Genomic DNA, 21,750 nt, shown 5'->3' on the forward strand with positions numbered 1-21,750 from the left:
GCTATATGCGCTGACCCTCATGTATGGGCATGCGATTGGTCCTGTGGTGCCAACAAAGTGTGCTATGTGTTGTGACATGGACGAGTTGTGATTACGAGTGTCTTGGGGGATGTGACTATGGGATTTATATTGGGGATTGTTCATGTTGGGTTATGATCATTGTTTATGCTCTGCCTTATCTGCCTTATATGTTGTGAACTGCATATGCTCGTTATAACTGTTGCTTGTGTCTGACCTTATCTGTCGAGTCATTCCCGGTTTTAAAACTAGAGTTCGTAGGATATATCTTCATGCTCAAAATGGTTTTCGTATATCTATATATATCTCTATATGTATTGTATTTCAACGCGTTGGAGTGGGTTACCAGCATCTCTCGCTGAACAGATATATTTGGCTTTCAGGCACAGTGGACTAGAGCACTGGAGCGCGCTAGAATTGGAGCGTAGAAGTAGAGTAGTTTCCCTTTCGGCCTGCGTGCTATATTATGCATTGTGTTTCAATGGATATTAGTTAGACAGCCTGTGCACCTGGGTTCTCTAGCCCAGGTGTGGCATAGCACCCCGTACACTTATGATATACTTTGGGATGTAATGAGATATTACCTTTATTATATAAGCTTAAAATGTCTTGAAAATCTGGGGTGTTACACCGAATCTTGTGTAGATGAAACAGGAATGGGTACAAGTTCAGAGTGACTTGAAGCAGAAATAGTAATGGGTATAGAAAAAGCCGAACAAGACTCGGTTGGAACAGAAACATGTTGGGCAACATTACGAATGGAAAAAGCAGATGGCAAGGAATTTACTAAGTAAGATAAAGCAACTAAATTATCATCTCCCCTAGGTAAATTGTGCGTCAAAGGGTTATAAGGATCACCAGGTAAAGGTAAATTTTGAACATCAAAAATATCATGAGAGATGGGAGACACGAATTGATCAGGCAAAGATACATCAAAATCAATTTTTCTAGATGTGTCTAAAGAGGAAGAGCGGGCAGGGAGTACCACTGTCTGAGGAGAGGCAAGAGTCACAGGGCCTGGTAGAGAGGAATCTGAGACAGCGGCTGACACAGGAGGAATCGTCCAGGGTGTGGCGGAGATATGACGAACTAGAGCAAGCATTTGTCTCTGTTCTTTGTCCGTGAGCCCTTCAAGAAGAAATCCATCCGATTTGATTGTGGCAAGAACCCTATCAGTAGCTTCGGGAGATAAGGGAGACTCGGCATCTATGATTTTGCGAAACAGATTAGCTCTCGGGTAGGTGAGGAAAGGATTTTCCATGTGTGTAGCTTGTAGAGGGCAACAATGGTGGAAGGAGAAGAGTTGAAGAGGATGGTGGTGATCTCGGGTAGGGAAGACAAAGAGTAGACAAGGAATAAATGGGTGATGTGATATGTAGCTTGAAAAGGCGTGTGGGATATGATGGCTAGGATAGATGGTAATATTCATAGGTTTGTAGTGGAGTGTAAATAGGAGAAGATGGTGATGTTTGACTAGAATTAGTCTTCTAGATGGAAGCATGAGACATCCGAAATAGATATGTAGGCAATTAAAAACAAAAAACGTTAGAAATACACATATAGGCAATTAAGTCCAAAAAGAGAAAAATTTGTCCCCCAAAAAAATAAATACGTATCACTTTGTCCCTGAAAAAAAAAACACGTATGTAAAAAATATTAAACGGTTAGATCAACAAAAATAAAGAAAAAAAAACAAAAATAAACAAATACCTGCTAGAGGAATTAGACATTAATCGTAGGAATGTAGTCTAACTTAATTTCTTTTTCTTCGACTAGTTCACGGATGAAATGATGACGTATGTCTATGTGCTTCGTCCGGGAATGTTGGACTGGGTTTTTAGATATGTTGATCGCACTCGTGTTATCGCAGAAGAGGGTCATAGTTTTCTGATCAAACCCGTAATCGGAAAGCATTTGACGCATCCAAAGCAGTTGAGTACAACAACTGCCCGCAAATATGTACTCAGCTTCTGCAGTGCTGAGTGATATTGAATTCTGCTTTTTACTCAGCCAGGCAACCAGATTTTTCCCAATAAAGAAGCATCATCCTGACGTGCTTTTTCTATCATCGGCGTTACCAGCCCAGTCAGCATCACTAAAACCTGTAAGACTAAGATTAGTGTCAGTAGAATACCAAATACCATAATTGATTGTACCTTTAACGTATTTTATAATACGTTTGACTGCCTTCAAGTGCGATTCCTTTGGATCTGCTTGATAGCGTGCACACATTCCAACACTTACCATGATGTTTGGTCTGCTAGCAGTTAAGTACAGTAGACTGCTATCATACTCCTGTACAAGGTGGAGTCAATGGAAGTTCCTAGGTTGTCTTTAGATAATTTTGTAGTTGTTGAGACGGGTGTCCGGGCATCTTTCGCAGATTCAAGACCGAATTTTGATATGAGATTTTTCGCATATTTCGCTTGAGAAATAAAGATCCCTTCTTTTGACTGATTGACTTGTAATCCTAGAAAGTAAGTCAGCTCTCCGATCATACTCATTTCAAACTCTTGTTGCATAACTTTCACCAGTTTGTCCGTTTCACCTGTCTGTGTGGACCCAAACACAATATCATCAACGTAAACTTGTGCAATGGTTATGTTTTTACCTGATCTTTTTATGAACAAGGTTTTGTCTGATCCCCCTCGTTTGTAACTATTCTGAAGTAAATATTGGGCAAGTCTTTCGTACCAGGCTCTTGGAGCTTGTTTTAGCTCGTATAGAGCTTTTTGAAGCTTGTATACATATTCTGGATGTTGCGGGTCTTCAAACCCTTTCGGTTGTGCAACATATATATCCTCAGTGAGATAGCCATTTAGAAAGGCTGTTTTAACATCCATCTGAAAGATCTTGATTTTTAAAGCACATGCAATGGAGAGTAGCAATCAGATTAATTCCAGGCGAGCCACTGGAGCAAACGTTTCGTCGTAGTCGATTCCCTCGATTTGGGAATACCCTTGAGCTACCAGTCGAGTGATACTGCCGGCTGCGTCAGTTTTGTTTCGAAAAATCCACTTTGTACCTACAACATTGACGTTATTCGGTTTAGGAATTAGAGTCCATACCTTGTTTCTTTCGAATTCCCCAATTCTTCTTGCATGGCCTTGATCCAGTGTTCATTGGTTAAGGCTTCTTTGATATTCTTGGGTTCAATCTGCGACGTATAGCAAGAGTATCCAGCTAGTTCAAGATAGTCGCGCTTTGGTTTACCTCTAGCTTTCACACCTGAACTGGGATCTCCAATTACATTTTGGATCGGATGATTTTTCTAGATACGAGTTGGAATATCAATATCATCATGATCATTTTCTGATTCTATCTCAGGTTCAGATTCAGGTTGATTGCATATGGGCGATGAGGCAGGTGACTCATGGTCTGGTTCTGGAGTACTAGCGTCAGGAGTTTTAGGTCGGTCAGTTTCAGGCTCTGTCACTGGGTCAGATTGGATAACTTCAGTAATCTCACTGGGTTGATCATCAATGACGACGTTTGTGGACTCCATGATGGTTTTGGTCACTTTATTATATACTCGATAGGCTCTGCTGTTGGTGGAATATCCGAGAAAAATTCCTTCGTCGCTTTTTGGTTCAAATTTAGAAGTAGGATTCCTATCCTTCAAAATAAAACAACGTGAGCCGGAAATGTGAAAATAAGTAATGTTTGGTTTCTTACCTTTCCAAAATTTGTACGGAGTTTGTGTTGTGCCCGGACGTAGGTAAATTCTGTTGATGATGTGACATGCGGTGTTTACAGCCTCCGCCCAGAATTTTTGTGGTAATCCTTTGGCGTTGAGCAACACTCTTCCCATTTCCTGGATGGTGCGATTTTTCCTTTCCACAACTCCGTTTTGTTGTGGAGTTTTTGGGGCTGAATACTCATGTGTAATCCCTGATTGATTACAAAAGTCATCGAACAGCTTGTTTTCGAATTCTCTGCCGTGATCGCTTCGGATTCTACTGATGGATTCATTTCTTTCTTTTTGAAGTTTTAATCCCAGTGTCTTGAATGCCTCAAGCGCTTCGGATTTTTCCCTGAGAAACATAACCCAAGCAAAACGAGAAAAATCATCAACGCATACCAGTATATATTTCTTACCTCCAAAACTTTCTGTTTGAGTTGGACCAACGAGATCCATGTGAATCAATTCTAGGCACCGGCTTGTGTTTATGGTGTGTTGAGCTGGATGAGATGATCTAATTTGTTTCCCAGCTTGGCAGGCACCACAGATAGTTGACTCGACTTTCATTTTTGGTAGCCCACGAACACCTTCTATTTTTACAAGTTTATTGAGAAGTCTATAACAAGATGGCCCATTTTTTGATGCCATAGCTCAGCTTCATTCATGCTGGACCTGCAACATAGCACATTATTTGTTAGAATATAGCAATTATCAGTTGATCGTTTACCTTCCATGACACACAGATTTGTTTTGTCCATCACACTGCAGCTATTTTTAGTGAAGCACACGTTCCAGTTTTGGTCGCACAATTGACTTATGCTAATAAGATTAGCGTGAAGTCCACGGACAAGTAACACTTTGTCCAGCTTCGGCAAACCAGCTACATTTAAAGTGCCTACGCCAGTCACTTGACCTTTGACATTGTCACCAAAAGTAACTTCACCGTTACTGGTATTAACGTTGTTCAGGAATTTGACATTCCCTGTCATGTGACGGGAACACCCGCTGTCAAAATACCATTTCTCTTATCGTCCTACACTTTTAGTATGAAATGAAACAAACGATATATAATCAGTCTTTTTGACCCAAATCTGTTTTGTGAACGGTCGAATGTTCTTGTGCCTGAACTTCTCAATTCTTTGATCCTTGTAGAAATAGTAGCATTCGGGTCTGGTATGTCCGCGTAACCTGCAATAGTGGCAAACGGGATTATATAGTTTATAGCTTATCTTATTTACGCTTAGTTTACCATAGGAGCGTTTCGTAGTGCTGCATTTAGGGATGTCGTCTGGATTAGGTCCGGATTCTTTGACAAATACAGTCTTATCTTTGGAGTTACTACCAGTGAAGCCCAAACCATATTTTGCAGAAGTTTTCCTGCCGGAATCAAGAATCTTATCAAGTGTTGAAGTGGTATCCATCATTTGGATTTGTCGTTTGTAGGTGCTGAGCTCCTGTTTCAAATTCTGAACTTCTTGTTGGAGTTTTGCTTCTCGGTCAGCTGCTTCCTTAAGAAGTACATTTCCAGTTTGTACTTCGTTTTGTAGTCTTTCCTCTCGACCTACTGCTTCTTTAAGCAATACATTCCTATCAGCTACTTGAGTTTGATATACATTATTTGCATTGGTTACAATCTCTATTTCACTAGCTAGTTTGCAGTTCATTTTTCTTAATGCTTCCCATTTGGGATACAACTTATTAAATTCAGCTTCAAAAGATAAAGCATTTAGTTCCACATCTTCTGCAGAGACATAATCACCACCTTCTGAGTCTTCAACAGGTTCTGAACTGTCAGTAAATCGTGCCGTAAATGCAACAAAATTACCCGAAATTTCTTCGACATCTGATCCAGTTGGTTCAGCGTCGGGCTCGTCATCTCTCCAGGTAATGACTGACATAGATTTTTTGCGTCGAAGATAGGTGGCACACTCAGCTTGTACATGTCCAAAGCCCTCGCATTCATAACACTTTATTCCTTTATTGTTGGACCTTTCTTTGGACTGTCCTGTACGTGAGACAGACTGTTTGACGTTTGACGCCCCTGTCCTAGGTGCAGTTTTGAACGACGTTGCTCCCTTTTGTGGATTTCTGTTGCGTGTGTTTTTGGATACCTGTTTCAAAATTTTGGAAAACTGTTTAGTCAAGAACGCAACTGTATCATCACTAGTTTCATCTGAATCGGATACAACATTATTTTCTTCAGCGGCAAAAGCAATATTTTTTTGTTTTTTCGTATGATCAATTAAAATCTCCATTTCATATGTTTTAAGATGGATGTGACTTTCATTCGAAACCTGGGCGGTAGAGATCTCAGTATCTTCTTAACAAGTTTTTCCTGCGAGAATGGTTCACCAAGGACCATTGCGCGATTCGCCAGTTCCTGTATGCGTGTATGAAAGTCGATGACTGTCGCATCCTCATTCATGCGCAGTTCTTCGAATTCTGACTGGACCAGTTGCAGCTTTGACTGTTTTACCGATGTAGTTCCTTCGTATGTAGACTCAAGAGTCTCCCAAACACCTTTAGCTGAAGGAATACCTGCAACAATTGAAAACTGACTTTCATGCATAAGAGAATAAATTGTGTCTAAGGCTTTATCATTGTTTCCTGCATTTGTTATCTCTGTTTGAGTCCACTCAGTTTCTGGCTTAGTGACTTCTGTTCCATCAGCGCTGGAACTGGGTTTAGTGGGATGTGTCCAGCCTGACACCACAGACCGTCATACGGCTTCACCTTGAGCCTTTAGATGCGTACGGGTGCGCGCCTTCCAATATGCGTAGTTGTCGCCAGTCAACTAGGGAATGGCTTTAGTTTGATCCATTCTGCAATACTCAACACCCCGTGAGATCAAACAAATAAGCAATAAACAGAAAAATAAAAAGAGCCGCTTAAGAGATAAATTCAAGATGCACGGATTCGCCAGATCGATAGACTAATAGATTAAGTCTACAAGCTCTGATACCAATTGAAATTGTACCGTGACACTTGAAATATAAAATCTATGTGTTTTTACTTGTTAATTAAGTTATGCACCAATTTAGTTAATTAATTAAACTCATATATGCAAGTATAAATAATAACTGCAGAAAGCATAAAGTAAATTAAAAACACAAAGAAATTGTTACGCAGTTCGGAGCTCCTTCTCCTACGTCTGTGGGGCAACCCACGTCTGCCTAATCCACTATAAATGTTCACCAAAAGGAGTATTACAAGAGGTAAATGAAGACGGCCTCCAGCCTTTACCACTACCACTCTTTCTAACACCTATCCAGGACTGACACACGAATACCCAAACAATCTTCACAAGTTGCTTCAGCAGTACCACGTACTGATCATGTAGTACAGATTAAAACTCTTAAGAATTAAATAATAAATCACATTAAAAATTGAATCGCTTAGTAAATCAGGATAGCTCTCGCAATTTGTAATAATCAGATTGACAATGTCTTCATTCGAGCAGTGCTCTTTTATAGTACTTCATGAGCCCCTTTATTTGATCCTCAATTGTAGCCCCTTTCCTTGCTTTCCACTGTTCGAATAAGCCACAGCCACACATCTATTTCTTTGAAGGCTTCATCGTAGACTTTATTCACCAGTGTATGCTAGCCACTTATTTTGTAATCACATGGTCCATAAAAGAAATAAATCTAACAACACTAAATTAATTTAAAGCTAGTGAGACTAATAAATAAAATAGCCAATATTGTGTAAATTATTTTACACTTACATAACTCACAATACTTATATCGTGAATCATGGTGCTTGTTAAGGGTGAATATTTCAGTTCAAATAACCCAAGCCAAACCAGATCGACCAGACCAGTTCAATTTTGGTTTATTGTCCAAAACTAAATGGTTATACTTTGTGTACACTGAACGTTTTCATTTCGGTTCAATTCGATTAAAATCGAACCTAACTAAAAAGTGTTCAATTTTTATATATTATTAGGATCAAATGAGAACAATTCTCTAAGTGAAAAGTGTGGACAAATTTAGCCATTCCATCTAGGATGATCAAATGCTCAAAATTAACAAAAATTAGTTAAAATTTCTATAATTACAATTATGCATTTGAAAAAAAAAACTAAGTTTCCAAATGCATTGTCAATTATTTGCGAATGCACTTTCAAGCAACAATCTAGCTGTTTTCCGTTTTGCAAACAAATCGGCCTTTCATGAATGCACTAAGCATGTCGAAGCCGATTATCATTTTTATTCATAAAAAGTCACCGTTGGTCAAATCAAAACAACTTTTATTCTCTCTGCTTTTGAAGTCATCCAACTTTGGTGAAATTAGGAATATGGAATGATTCTTTTATAAAGAATCATTCCATATTCCTAATTTCACCATTTGCACATATTTAGAACATTTGTATTCCTTATTCTTAGGAATTACTCCATATTATATTAGATAAATATTGATTCTTTACGCAATTTATATCTTTATCATTAATTGCTTTACGGTATAAATACCCTAACTTGTAAACTTTAAGTAATATATATCAAGTATCATTTTTTTTTCTCTTTCAAAGGACGCATCTTCTTCTTCTTTACCATCTACTCCATCTAGGGTGCTTTTCTTTTTACAGTATGTCAAATCTTATCACTTATAATATGACGCTTAAAATAATTTCATATATAGGAGAAATTAAAAACTCTAAACGCTCAATTCATTCATTTATTATTTATCTTTTTGATTACTCCAACTCAATTTATATTTTTCGTAACTCTTACCATATTCTTGTTATTTCTTTAATTCCTTTTGAATTACCTTATTTACAATCTACCCCATTGCCTAAATTCTAAAATTTTAGAGTTTCTATCATCTATTTGGAAACCATGATCTTCATCCGGTAAATATTAAAGTCAAATGTGGAATGGGAAGATGTTTTCCTAAGGGAACTTGGGAGGAGTTTTCCTAAGGGAATTTGAGAGGAGGTTTCCTAAGGAGACTTGGGATGAAGTTTGAATAAGACAAATGCATTAAATGCTTGGGCATATGTTTGTAAAGGGAAAAAGCATGGGCATAGGTTTGCCTAAGGGCATCCTCAATAGTGAGGATTTTGGTGTGGATTTTGAGGAGTTTTTGTAAGTATGATTAGGAAAGAGAAAATAGAATGAGAGGAAAAAAAAAGAAAAAGAAATTAAAAGCTGTAAAAGAAAAAAAAAATAAAATGATTTACGCTCTCAGGCTGGCGCGTGGGCGCGAGAGTTGCGCCTCACGCATGTGAGGCGCAACTCTCCATTGAAATGGTGGGACCCAAAGTCTGATAATTTTGGGGTGCTTGCAGGAGGTAAATAAATCATCTCTCTCTTCTTTATCTCTCTTCCAACTCAGCCTACTTTTCTAAAACTTTGTGTCAAAATCCCCCAAAATCTCCTTTTGGGATGCCCTAAAGGGAAAAGCTAGAGATGGGGTTTTTGGACATAGGTTTTGCTTGGAAAAATTTGCAGGAGAAGTTTTATTGCATTGCAAATCCCTAGACATTTAATGTAACATTAAATGCTTAGAATTCTCTAGACTTTTGGTTGCTATAAATAGGCCAGGCAACATCCTTCATTCATTTTCTTCATCCCATCTAGCTCGAAAATTTCCAGTAGCATAGCAAATTCTGCAGAGAGTAAATAGAGTGTTATATTTGTAATTTCTATTGTAATATCATTTTGCTAATACAGAAAATTCTTCATCAATTTGCCTTATTTTGTGTATGATTTATTTTAAATCTTACACTAGAAATTTATTCTCAATATTTCCAGTTCAAGCTGCTATTGTATTTTGGTGTTGTAAACCGTATCGATCCTAACACATCTTCCAATATCCCCTCACTACTAGAACACTTATATATTTATAAAAGGAAAAACAGCGCTTTTTGCCCCTCAATTGTTTTACTTTTGAAAATTTAACCCCTATCAATTGATTTGAACAAATCTAACCCTTTAATTGTTCATAATGTGATACATTTAGTCCCTCATATTATATAATTAAAATTGTTTTTAAAAATTTAGGTAATTTATTTATTCAAAATTAAAAATACTTTTTATTATAAATAAATACATAAATTAAAAAAAAATAATAATAATAATTAAAAAAAAAAAAACTTTTCCACAGAGACGGTGACGGTCACGACCGTCTTCATTGACGTTCTCATCATCCACGAAACTAGATTAACCCCAACCAAAACAAATTAAGGCAAAACAAACCAGGCGACCAAACACGATTTCCGGTTCAATGGTAGAACAAGATGAAAATGGAAAAAATAAAAATAAAAGCTCAGATCTTCAGACGAAATACAGAATCCACGACTACTGAGAATACTTTACTTTAGTATAAAACTAGTATAATTTATATTTTAATTATATAAATTATTAAAAACAATTCTAATTAGATTTTCAAAAAAAATAAAAATTCTAATTATATAACATGAGGGACAAAATGTGCTACATTAATACATTATGAACAATTAAAGAGTTAGATTTGTTCAAATCAATTTACAGGGGTTAAATTTTTAAAAGTAAAAAAATTGAAGGGCCAAAAGCCCCGTAAAAAACTCCTTATTTACAATCTACTATTGCCTAAAGTCCAAAATTTCACAGTTTCTATCCTCTATTTTTAAACAATGATCTTCCAATATCCCCTCACTACTAGAACACTTAATAAGCGGTAAAACATCACCCTCACTAACACTTATTTCTTTGCCATATGGTGATAGAGGGCTGGGATGTTGGAGGATCCGCAAGGCTTCTCTCATGGTTGGTCTTTGAGCTGGACTTTTACCAGTACAAAAGATCCCAAGCTTGAACACTCCACACATCTCTTCTATGTTCTCTGCCTCCTTTATTTCCTCATCCAAAGCATCCTCAATGGGGTTTTCTTCTACAACATAGTATCGGGCCCAATCAGCTAGGCAACAATCCATATCTTCATCGTTCGGCTCTCTTCCCGTCACCAGTTCTAGAAGGATCACGCCGAAACTATACACATCAATCTTCTCATTCACCTTTCTAGTATTTACATACTCTGAGATCAACATACATTATCAAACAAAAGGTTTAACTTGCAAAGTTCATTATTTGTAAGACAAATTTAGTATGAAACATATGTATAGTGACTCACCTGGAGCTATATACCCACATGTGCCAGCAAAGGTGGACATTGTGTTGGGAGCTCCACGTTTCATCAACATTCTGGCTAGGCCGAAATCTGCAATCTTGGCATTGAACTCTGAATCCAGAAGAACATTGCTGGATTTTACATCCCTATGAACAATTGGTGGTGAGCAATTGTGATGCATATAGGACAGCCCTTGAGCAGTTCCGATCGCGATTTTCAGTCTAGTAGGCCAGTCCACGAATTTGCCAGCTGATCTTTTCTTTGCATGAAGCCATAGGTCGAGGCTGCGATTTTCCATGTATTCATAGACAAGAAGGTTTGATTCTTCACATGAAATGCAGCACCAGAGCTTGACTATGTTGGAATGACGAATTGTTCCCAGTATTTTAACTTCTGCTTGAAACTCCTTCTCAAGCATCTCATCCAACTTGTGATTGCTCCAAATTCTCTTGACAGCAACTTTTTGTCCATTACTCAATTGCACAACATAAACTTTCCCTGATCCACCACTCCCCACCACATTTTCCTCTCTCAAATTTGGTACAACGTTTGATTGGTCGAAGCTCAAAGTGTGGAATGGTGTGAGCTTCCAATCGAGAGCCGATAATGCTGGTTTTCTTTTCTTATATTTTCTGAACATATACAGCATAAGTAGACCGCCCACTACGAATAAAAATGCTGCTAGAATGGCAGTAACTTCGGCTGAAATCTTGTTAGATTTCTTAGTTTTTGCCCCACAATCCCTGAGGCCTAATGAGGGCGTAGTAGCACAAAGACCAGGATTATTCAAGAAGCTCTTTTGAAAAGCTGCATCTTCAAATTGATCTGGGATTTTCCCCAAGAGATGATTTGAGGACAGATTGAGTGAAGATGGCTTCAAACGGCCTATTTCAGGTGGAATTTCCCCCGAGAATTGGTTTTCAGACAGGTCTAGCTGGTTAAGGTTTGGTAAAAGACCTAGTGCTGGAGGGATTGTACCGGAAAGCTGATTTCTACTGCATATCAATGTGGTCAATGACTTCCAAGATGTAATATTTGAAGGAAAATTTCCAGAAAGCATATTCCCATCAAGCATAAGGACTGATAAAGAACTAAGAGCCGTGAGTTCTTGAGGAATTTTACCTGTTAAGAAATTATTGCTTGCCCCGAAGGTCTCTAGCTTGCTCCAAGAAGAGATTGCAGGAGGAATTTCACCCGAAAATTGGTTGTTGCTGAAATCAACTTGAGATAATAAATTTGATACTACCTTTTGTGGCAGCTGACCAGTGAACCGGTTATTGTTAATCCGCAACTCTGTCAAAGGCCCAACTGTCCACAGACCATCAGGAAATGTACCTGAAAGATTGTTTTTCTCAACCCTGACCCCTCTCAAGGTGTTGCAATCCTCAAGTGATTTTGGTAACTCACCCGTGAGTTTGTTTTTAAAAGCACAAATGACATACAACACCTTATTATCACACAAACCATCTGGTAGTGATCCTGTAAGTTGGTTTGTGGAAACATCAAAACGTTGAAGCTTTGAAAATCGACCAAAATCTGGCGGAAGTTCACCTGACAGATTGTTCATGAAGAGTTGAATAGAAGACAGTGCTGGCAATCTACCGATGCTTACTGGTATTTCGCCCGATAATTGATTCATGAACAAGTTCAAACCCTCCAACTTTGTCAGCTTTCCGAAGTCTTCTGGAATGCTCCCCGTCAAGCTGTTATTAGAAAAATCAATTACATTCAAATTGAATGCCATAACTGGACGGGGAATAGGCCCAGACAATCTGTTTGTGTAGAGGAAAACTGTGGTCAAATTCTTGAGCAGGAACAAGTCACTTGGAATGTTTCCACTCAAGTAATTTTTGCATAAATCCAGGTACTCTAGTGCTTCCATGCTGCTGATATTTTCCGGGATTTTGCCAATCAACTCAGCCTCTTTCATCCAGAGGTGTCTCAGTTTCTTCAACTGGATAAAACTTGGTGGGATTTCCTGCGGTGAGAAACTATTCTGGCTAAGAACAAGAACTTCAAGATTCAACAAGTTGCCAATCTCTGAAGGGAATGAGCCATTTGTGAACAGGTCAGCTAGCTGAAGTTCTTTTAGAGCTTTTAGGCCTTCAATTCCAGCTGGAACGCCGCCCACGAACCAGTTAGAAGTCAGGTTAAGAGCTTCGAGTCGAGGAAAAAGCAGGCTAATATCATCAGGGATGATGCCACTGATGTTGTTAAAAGAAAGGTCCAAGTATTGAAGCTTGGAACAATTGTACAGAAATGCAGGAAATGATCCAGCAATATTGTTGTTGTTGATATCAAGATGAGTGAGATTTTTGAGGTCGCAGATGAAGGGTGGGATTGTTTCGTTGATGATTAGGGTACCAAGCTGAATTTTGGTGACGACGCCATTCCTGCAGGTGATTCCCAGCCAGGTACAGTGGTCTGATGATGAAGTCCAGTGATGAGAGATGTTTGGTGAATTCGAAAAGTGCTTCTTTAAATCAAGAAGAATTGATCTGTCAGGACTGGTTTGGGATTGTGCATGGCAGAGGAAAGTGAAGATGATTACTGTGAGGCTGATTGGCATGGTAGACATACAAGTAATGTGCATATATATATATGTATATTCTGGGCACTGATTTTAAGGTAAGTAAGGATTGTTGGCATGCAAATCCTTCTATCCTGCAGATTTTGTTGACGAGAATGACTTTGTTGCAGAGTCAACTTTAGTCACTGCTAAGTCAATGTTCATATTCATTTTGTGATAACGGAGATAGGAGAGATTTTTTTTTTTTTTTTTTTTAATAAACAAGTCCTAGCCCCCAACCCACGCGGGAGCAAATTATATCATGCACCACAGTGCATGATCAATCATGCATCGCGCGTCTTTTTGTTAAATGAAAAGAAAGGGTGTTTGTTTTCCATCGTTTCGCACCCTTTCGCAAAAAGTAACCCTGTTATTCAGTGTCATTTTGTATACACTGCAGTTTCATTTCGATATAACTATAGTTTTATTCGATATTTATAGACTTAAATATGTGAAAATGTTATTTAATTTAATTATATATATACATTATAGTTTAAATTAAAACACAACTACATGATCATTTTGATATAATTATAGTCTCATTGTACAATATACACTCAAATATGTGAAATGTTATTCAGTTTCATTTTATATACACTGCAGTTTCATTTCACTATAACTACAGTATCATTTTGATATAACTGCAGTGTCGGTTTAGATATACTGTAGTGTCAATTGGTGTTTAATACACCAAACAAGCGAACTCCGTTAACTATAACAGCGTGCCGTTTCTTTACTTAAAGAAACGACACCGTTTTTTTATCGCGATACACATGCACCGCGGTCTATGATATAATGACTGTCACGCGGGCGTCAAATTTTATTGTGGACCATGGTTCATGACTATGTAGTAATGGAGTTTATAAGGTAAGTATCATTTTAATTACATTTTAGTTTCATTTGATAATATTAACTCTTAGCTTCAATCTTTGTAAATACAAACTTCTTTCAGACCGGCCCGATTAAAGAGCAATGTACTGACCATATTAGTCTTTCATACGAAAAAAGTTGAGGATGCAGAGGTTGTTTGACATGGTTGACATGAAATGTGCATATATTCTGGGCAGTGATTGCTAGCATGAAAATCCTTCTATCTTAACAGATTTTGTGAGGAAGACTAGCCACTATTGCAGAGCCAACTTAGTAGTCTTCCGGAAATCAACGTAGTGGTCTGTTAGTGTAAGTTTGTTAATTACGGCCAGGTGCAGTGGTCGAATATCATTCTTCCAAAAGTTGAACCCCAACCTTAAGGGTCCCCACACTCCGATCTGACAGAGCAACTCAACTGAACATGAACCACAGAGGCTAGACCTTTGCTCACTGCGCACACGAAACCCTCCTCACTTTGAGAGGTAGCTCCCACATTGCCGCTGGTGAGACTCGATCTAGTTGAGCTGCCCATGCGGGTTAGTGGTCGGATATCATGATATGATGAATTCCAGTGAGAGATGTTTGGTGACTTTGAAAAGTGCTTCTTTAAATTAAAAAGATTTGGTCTATCAGAATTGATACTACAGGTTTGGGATTCTATATGGAAGGCAGGAAGGATAAAGAGAAGATGAAGAGCATAAGGATGCAGAGATTGATTCTGGTTGAGAATGATATGGTTGACATACATGCAATGGGCATATATTCTGGGCAGTGACTTTAAGGTTTTCTTTAAATAAGGATTGTTATCCTCTTTCAGATTTTATAGTCAGATAAAAGAGGAAAGCAGGAGGGAAAAGAAGAAAAATAATGTGTGAATTCAAATTACATTTGTCTGATAGGCACGAATAGAATTGTTAGAAATTGAATAAAATAAAAATGTCTAATAATAATAATAATAATAATTCACATTGAAATTACAATTCCACAAACTATGAAATTGCAATTCCTAGGGGGACTCTGGAAATTGCAATTCTATGGTTGGTGGGAATTGTAATTTCATGGAATTGCAATTCTCTTCAACAAAATCATGAAATTGTAATTTTATAGAGTTTGGTAGGAATGAAATATTGGAATTATAATTCTATCCTACCAAACACCCCCTTAGGTATTGTTTTGATGAAACTTTTGCACCCTAGTATGAGTTTTTATACCATTATTATGTTTGTTTGTCTACATTTGTTTTATCTTATTATTATATATTCAAATCCTTTAATAAATACAAAACTCATTATCATTTTATTCCTCTACTTTTAAACAAATAGAATCAAAAATAGAGAAAAAAAAATTACAAGATCATTGTCCATGCATGTTAGGAACAAGTGTACAATTTAGATTTACGCTATACTAAACAAAAATTAGAGAATAGAAAACAGAGAATCGAAATTGAAAACTTAAAAAACATAAAATGGAAAATAGTTTCCTGAAGTAAACATGCCCTTAAGTTCCCATCATTTTCATGTTTGTAAACATTGGAATTTTTCCATGTGTTAGGAACATTTGTATTTTAGATTTTGATGAAATCAAAAGTTAGGAATTTTAGTCCACAACTTATTTTATATTTTACACATAGGAACTCTATTTTCTATTTTGAATAAGTCCGAATGGTTATGTTTTCAATAGTCAAGTCAATTAGAACGGTAACTCGAATGGTTACGTTTTAGACGATCAAGGAGAAACTTCGAAGGATTGAAGGTCAGAAGAGTGGAAGAGTTCAAGACTACAAGACCGAAAGGTTGCAAATGTCAAATGGTGAAAGGGCCTACCTTTTGAAATGAAGAAGTAAGAAGAAAAGTAATGAATGGTAAAAGTTGTGTAAAGCAGTGATGATGGAATGGAGTGTGTGTGTGAGGTATCCTCACACCGGATATCGTCTCAAGGAGTGGACCGAAAGGGTGTTGAAGTGTTGGTGGTTAATCACAAGAGTGTAGAGTGTTTTGAAGCTAATTCAAAGAGTTGAGGGATATCAAGGAACAACTAAGTGCAAAGTGTAAAAATAAAGCAAGTAACTAATGCTATTAACAAGCAATAGTAAAACTAAGGGCATGGGCTAGGCCATTTAAGTGTAGATGGTATAGTGTATCATTGGTTAGAATTCATGTAATGCATTGACAATGGAACTGGAGAGATGCTACTAAGTGTCATCGCTACTCTCATGGCCGTTGGACTCTCAATTAGCTTCAAGCCCCACTCTCATGGTGACTCAAGGCCATTGAATCATTTTATCAAACATGTGGTGTTCACGTCTCATTTCATCCCAATTTTCTCAAAGGTGAGTTGGATTAGTGAGAGGTATATATGTCTATGGTGTTGCCCTATTCTCATAGTGAAAAGACCTTTTCCATGCACTTATTGCACATTTTGGCCACAATCATACAAGAGTCAATACAAACTACCAAGCTCACAACTAGAGTCATCATCAAGTCATTACATGGCTCATAACTCAATTCAATGACATAGCATCAATCACAAAAGATAACTTTTGTTGTTCAAATCTTCTTTAAAGATGGATTGATTATACAAATGAAATGTTTGGAGATATTCTCTCCAAGAAAACCTTGGAGAGAGAGTGGAGAATGAAAAGTTCCCTAAAAATAACCGCCTCGGCCTATTTCACGGTGTGAAGTGGTCCACCGTGAATTTTCAGCATAGTTCGCAGGTTCTAGAGGTCACGGTTAAGTTCACGGTTAACAAAATATATTATCTTACCTAGAAAATTTCATTATTCTAACACATAAAGTACCCTATATATTATTCTAACTCATAAAATATATTATTCTAACACATAAAGTACATTATTCTAACTCATAAAATAAATTATCTTACCCCAAAAATTTCATTATTCTAACACATAAAGTATATTATTTTAACACATAAATTACATTATTCTAACTCATCATTATTTTACCCTAGAATATATTCATTATTTTAACACGCACGTGGAGCAATTTATTTATTTATTTATTATTATAATTTTTACATCAAAACGATGTCGTTTTGAACCGTGGTCCACACAATAATTAATTATCACTTTTTGACAAATGAACGAAAGACCAAGTCAATGTACGTGTTCTCTGGGGCATAAGACTTCATAGTCCATGTAGCGTGGTCTTTGGGGCTTGGGCATATAAGGTTAAAAAGTGTATTGTTGGTTGAATAGACTTGTTCATTGGCTGAGTTAGTTGATCATTGTTAGTTGATTGAGTTAACTAGTTTGATCAGGTGATCATATTAGTTAGTTGTAAAAGGTGTTTTGTAAAATTATATTAGTTGTTAATCGTTAACTCATTACATGTAAAATGACCTATAAGGATAAAAGTGTATTGTGTTAGTTCAAGTCTCAGTGGAGGCGTTATTGGCTCTTTGTGTTTCAGTAGGTTGAGAAAGTATATGAACAAATACTACAATGTAATAAAGCTAGTAACATTCAAAAAAAAAGTTATAATAATAATAATAATAATAATAATAATAATAATGGCAACCAAAATAATTATTATAATAATAATAATAATAACAATAATAATAATGATAATAATGACGACAACGATAATAATAATAACTACTCCGTATTATAAAAGAAATTAAAGAAGTAAAAAAGTGATACAACCCTGAGGTTGTATGTGTTGCTCTTCTTCGAGTCAAGAGCCAAACTCCATGGCTGTGTTTCGAGTGACAGCCAAACTCCCAATGACTATACTTCGAGTGATAGTCTAACTCCCAAAATGTCTCCAGACATTCATTAATATATTCTTCATTGATATTCTCCACACACACACACACACACACACACACACACACACACACACACACACACACACACACACACACACACACACACACACACACACACACACATACATACATACATATATATATATATATATATATATATATATATATATATATATATATATATATATATACTACCCATTATTCCACTATAAACTAAACCACCACCATTAATAATAATAATAATAATAATAATAATAATAATAATAATAATAATAATAATGTAGCTCCTATGGTTGTATCATTTTCCCGCCCATCAAAACCACCTTGTTCTCAAGGTGGTAACTATTTGACTATTGAATAAGGTGCATTTGTTGCTTCCCGTGCGGTTGTGCGGTTGATTAATGTGCGTGAGGTTTATACTTAATGTGCGTGAGTGTTGTGCTTAATGTGCCTGAGATTTGTACTTAATGTGCGTCATGTTAATATGCGTGAGTTTTGTACTTAATGTGCCTGAGTATTGTGTTTAATGTGCGTGAGATTTGTGCATGCTTAATGTGCGTGAGATTTGTGCATGCTTAATGTGCGTGAGTATTTCAGAATTTCGAGCTCAGAAGGAAGCAGAACAGAAACTCACGCACATTAACGCTCAAACTTCTTGTTACTTCTTCCTTCAATTTGGCCATGGATTCTGGATTATCAGCTACCTTCAGTGCAGTTGAATGTTTATATAAATGACGCACTCACAGTAAAATTTGCACAGCAGCTAAATGTGGACTTCTGTTGTATTATTCCCATAATTCTTAACCACAATAGCTCGCCTCCGCATCATCATCATCGGGGAGGGAGCTATGGCTACTGGGGATGGGGAAGAAGCTGAAATCCATATTTTCTGCTGCATTTTACACATTCACGCACATTAAGTACAAATCTCAGGCACATTAGACACAACACTCACGCACATTGAGTACAAATCTCACGCACATTAATAACCGCACAACCGCACGGGAAGCATTCAACCCCACGAGAACCTTTCAATATATATATATATATATATATATATATATATATATATAGCTATATGTGTATTTGGAGAATATCAATGAAGAATATATTAATGAATGTCTGGAGACATTTTGGGAATTAGACTATCACTCGAAGTATAGTCATTGGGAGTTCGGCTGTCATTCGAAGCACAACTATGGAGTTTGGCTCTTGACTCGAAGAAGAGCAACCCATACAACCAGGGTTGTATCAAAAAGAGTAAAAAATGTAACAGTTTAGAATCACTTTATTGTTATTTTGATCATTTTTTTAGAATCACTAGAGAAAATTATTTATCTTTTCCATTCTTAATATACACTTTTGATTTTCTTTATTGTTTTTTGAACTTTCTTCAGAAGACTTCAATGGCTGGGTTCTAAATTCATTGTTTCTGGCTGTGGTTTATTGAGACTTTGGTTCATTTCCATTCTAGCCGTTGTCTGATACTGAACTCCTCCTTAATCTGAAGCTTTTTCATTTTGCGTTTTTGTCTCAGTTGAAAGAAGAAAATCCACATTGAGATGTGTATAGGAGATTTATGAAACCTTGGTACCATAAATGGCTCTTGTTTGATATTTTTATATAGTAAATTGTTGAATATATTAATTTAGATATGTCTATCACAAACATAAATAATATTTTTGTGTTGTGGAGTTGAAAATATTATTTATGTTTGGTAGGAATTTTATGATTTGATTAATCAATAATGTTAGAAATTTTTCATATTTAAGAGAAGTTTCTCTTAGAGAAGTTAAAGAGAAGTTGGATGTCTTAGAGAATGGAGTTAGAGAAGTTAAGAGAATTTGGTAGATTTAGAGAAGTTAGGGAAGTAAGAGTGACTATAAAGTCCAAATCAACTTCTCGTGAGTTATCTTTTTGGGAATTAACTTCTCGTTTACTTATTACGAATTAATTTTTCGTGAGTTTACTTCTCATAAGTTAAATTTTCGTAAGTTAACTTCCCATGAAGAAAGTCCATAAGGTTTTTGAAAATTTTCCTTATAAGTAATCAGACATCGTAATATGTTCTCAGAAGTTTTAAATATTATATTGATAAGTGTCAAAGATGCACCTTTTTTACGGTCATTTTGGGATTGTTTTGTGCTTAATTGGAGTCCTTTGTACTTGATTTGTGAAGAAAATGCTAAGAAATGATTTTATTGTGTTGCAAGGACCTATGACAAGTGTATTTTAGAGTTTTGAATTGAAGGATTTTGGATCAAAGTGGTAGCATATGAGCATGATTTGGAGTATTTTTAGAAGAGTGTTGAAGCGGCTAGGCATCAAAGAGCATGCACGATCGTAGAGAAGCTCATGGAAAAACTTTTGCGGCCTGCACGGACCTCTACATGATCGTGGCAGTGTATCTAGGAGCGGCACGAACCTCTCATGATTGTGAACGCGATCGTGGTGGTGGGCGCGCCCTATTTAATGCCCGAAAGTGTTGACTTTTATGGAGGCTAGCTTAGACTCTAGTTGTCCAGCTTTTAGTCATCTCAAAAACTCTTATAATCTAAAGAGAGAAAGTAGTTCTAGGTTTAAGTAACTTGACAAATTACTTTGATATTGGAGCTAGTTCATCTTGATTGATTGGAGCATTTTTGATTGATTGTACTTTTGAATTGAAGCTTGGTAATCTCTACACTTTTTCTATTTCATTTTCATTTTCATCTTCATTCATTGCTTCCATTTGATGTTCTTTCAATTTAAGAACATGAGTGGCTTGAAAAGTCCCTAAAAAATAACCACCAATTGCATCTTTATAGCTATTCGAATCACACCTACTTATAAAATATCGGGCTGAGTCACACTAAGAGTCTCATCGTGACGTTAGTCATGACTTTCCTACTTTACATAACAGTTCTTATTTCACCTAGCAAAGCAAAGAATGTCATCACACCGATTGTCATGGGTTTGATTGTTAGTGCGACCCTTGGTCCTCACTCCAAAATTCAATTTTCTTAATTTCCTTTGCTCATTTGGGTCTCTGACTCATGCCACGGTACTTCCAACTCACTCTTTTTCACTTTGTTAACCTCTCACAACTCCCAAGACAAGCTTTTGTGCTAAGCTGGTTTTAAAATACATCCAATTGAGTTCTAATTTACAAGATTTTACAATCAATGCATCCAAATCACCATAAAAATGTGATCCTGAAAGTAAAAGCCCCTCCTCCAATCCAATCATGCCTGTTGATCCAAACTTCCATTGAAGATCAAGCCATTTCAACCTGGAGGCCCTTCAACGAAAAACAAGCTATATATACCAGCCCTTCTTTGAAGATCAAGCCACTTGAATTCCGGAGGCCCTTCAATGGTGGATTGAGTGCGTTCAATGTGCCAAGGGGGCATTTGTTGACATTGAAATTTTGATAAATATTTATTATTTATTAATATTAGTATATTTGAATATATTTCGGATAATATTGATATTATCTAATTGGTTTAATTAGATAATAGCAAAAGAGTTTGAGCTTATCAAAACTCTTCTATACTACCGCTATAAATAGGACCTCTTATTTCTATGTATTCATCCTAAGAAAAATTCATAGAAACATCCTAAGCTTTGAAGCTTATTCAGGAATCATAATAAAAATGTGATCCTGAAAGTAAAAGCCCCTCTTCTAATCCAATCATGCTTGTTGATCCAAATCTCCATTGAAGATCAAGCC

The 21,750-nt window shown here is 36.7% G+C and overlaps 1 protein-coding gene across 1 annotated transcript; it reads right to left on the reverse strand.

Moving 5' to 3' along the window:
- Nucleotides 1–9,505: 9,505 nt before the first annotated feature.
- On the reverse strand, nt 9,506–15,075 carry LOC109171120 (receptor-like protein kinase 5). The gene is made up of 4 exons (XM_019320248.1): nt 14,860–15,075; nt 10,814–13,292; nt 10,242–10,717; nt 9,506–9,553 (listed from the first exon to the last, which is right to left on the reverse strand). Exons 1-3 carry the CDS (start codon nt 14,995–14,997, stop codon nt 10,266–10,268), a joined length of 3,069 nt encoding a protein of 1,022 aa, XP_019175793.1. The 5' UTR covers nt 14,998–15,075; the 3' UTR covers nt 9,506–9,553; nt 10,242–10,265.
- Nucleotides 15,076–21,750: the final 6,675 nt, after the last annotated feature.

This window comes from Ipomoea nil, unplaced genomic scaffold (assembly GCF_001879475.1).
Source record: "Ipomoea nil cultivar Tokyo-kokei standard unplaced genomic scaffold, Asagao_1.1 scaffold3394, whole genome shotgun sequence".
Classification (NCBI taxonomy): domain Eukaryota; kingdom Viridiplantae; phylum Streptophyta; class Magnoliopsida; order Solanales; family Convolvulaceae; genus Ipomoea; species Ipomoea nil.

Coding starts and splice junctions, on each gene's coding strand:
- LOC109171120 (XM_019320248.1), bottom strand. CDS start 14,997: ATGTATGTCAACCATATCATTCTCAACCAGAATCAATCTCTGCATCCT. Junction 13,293..14,859: donor ATAGACCAAATCTTTTTAAT/TTAAAGAAGCAC, acceptor ATTCTTCTTGAT/TTAAAGAAGCACTTTTCGAA. Junction 10,718..10,813: donor ATGTGGGTATATAGCTCCAG/GTGAGTCACTAT, acceptor TGTTGATCTCAG/AGTATGTAAATACTAGAAAG.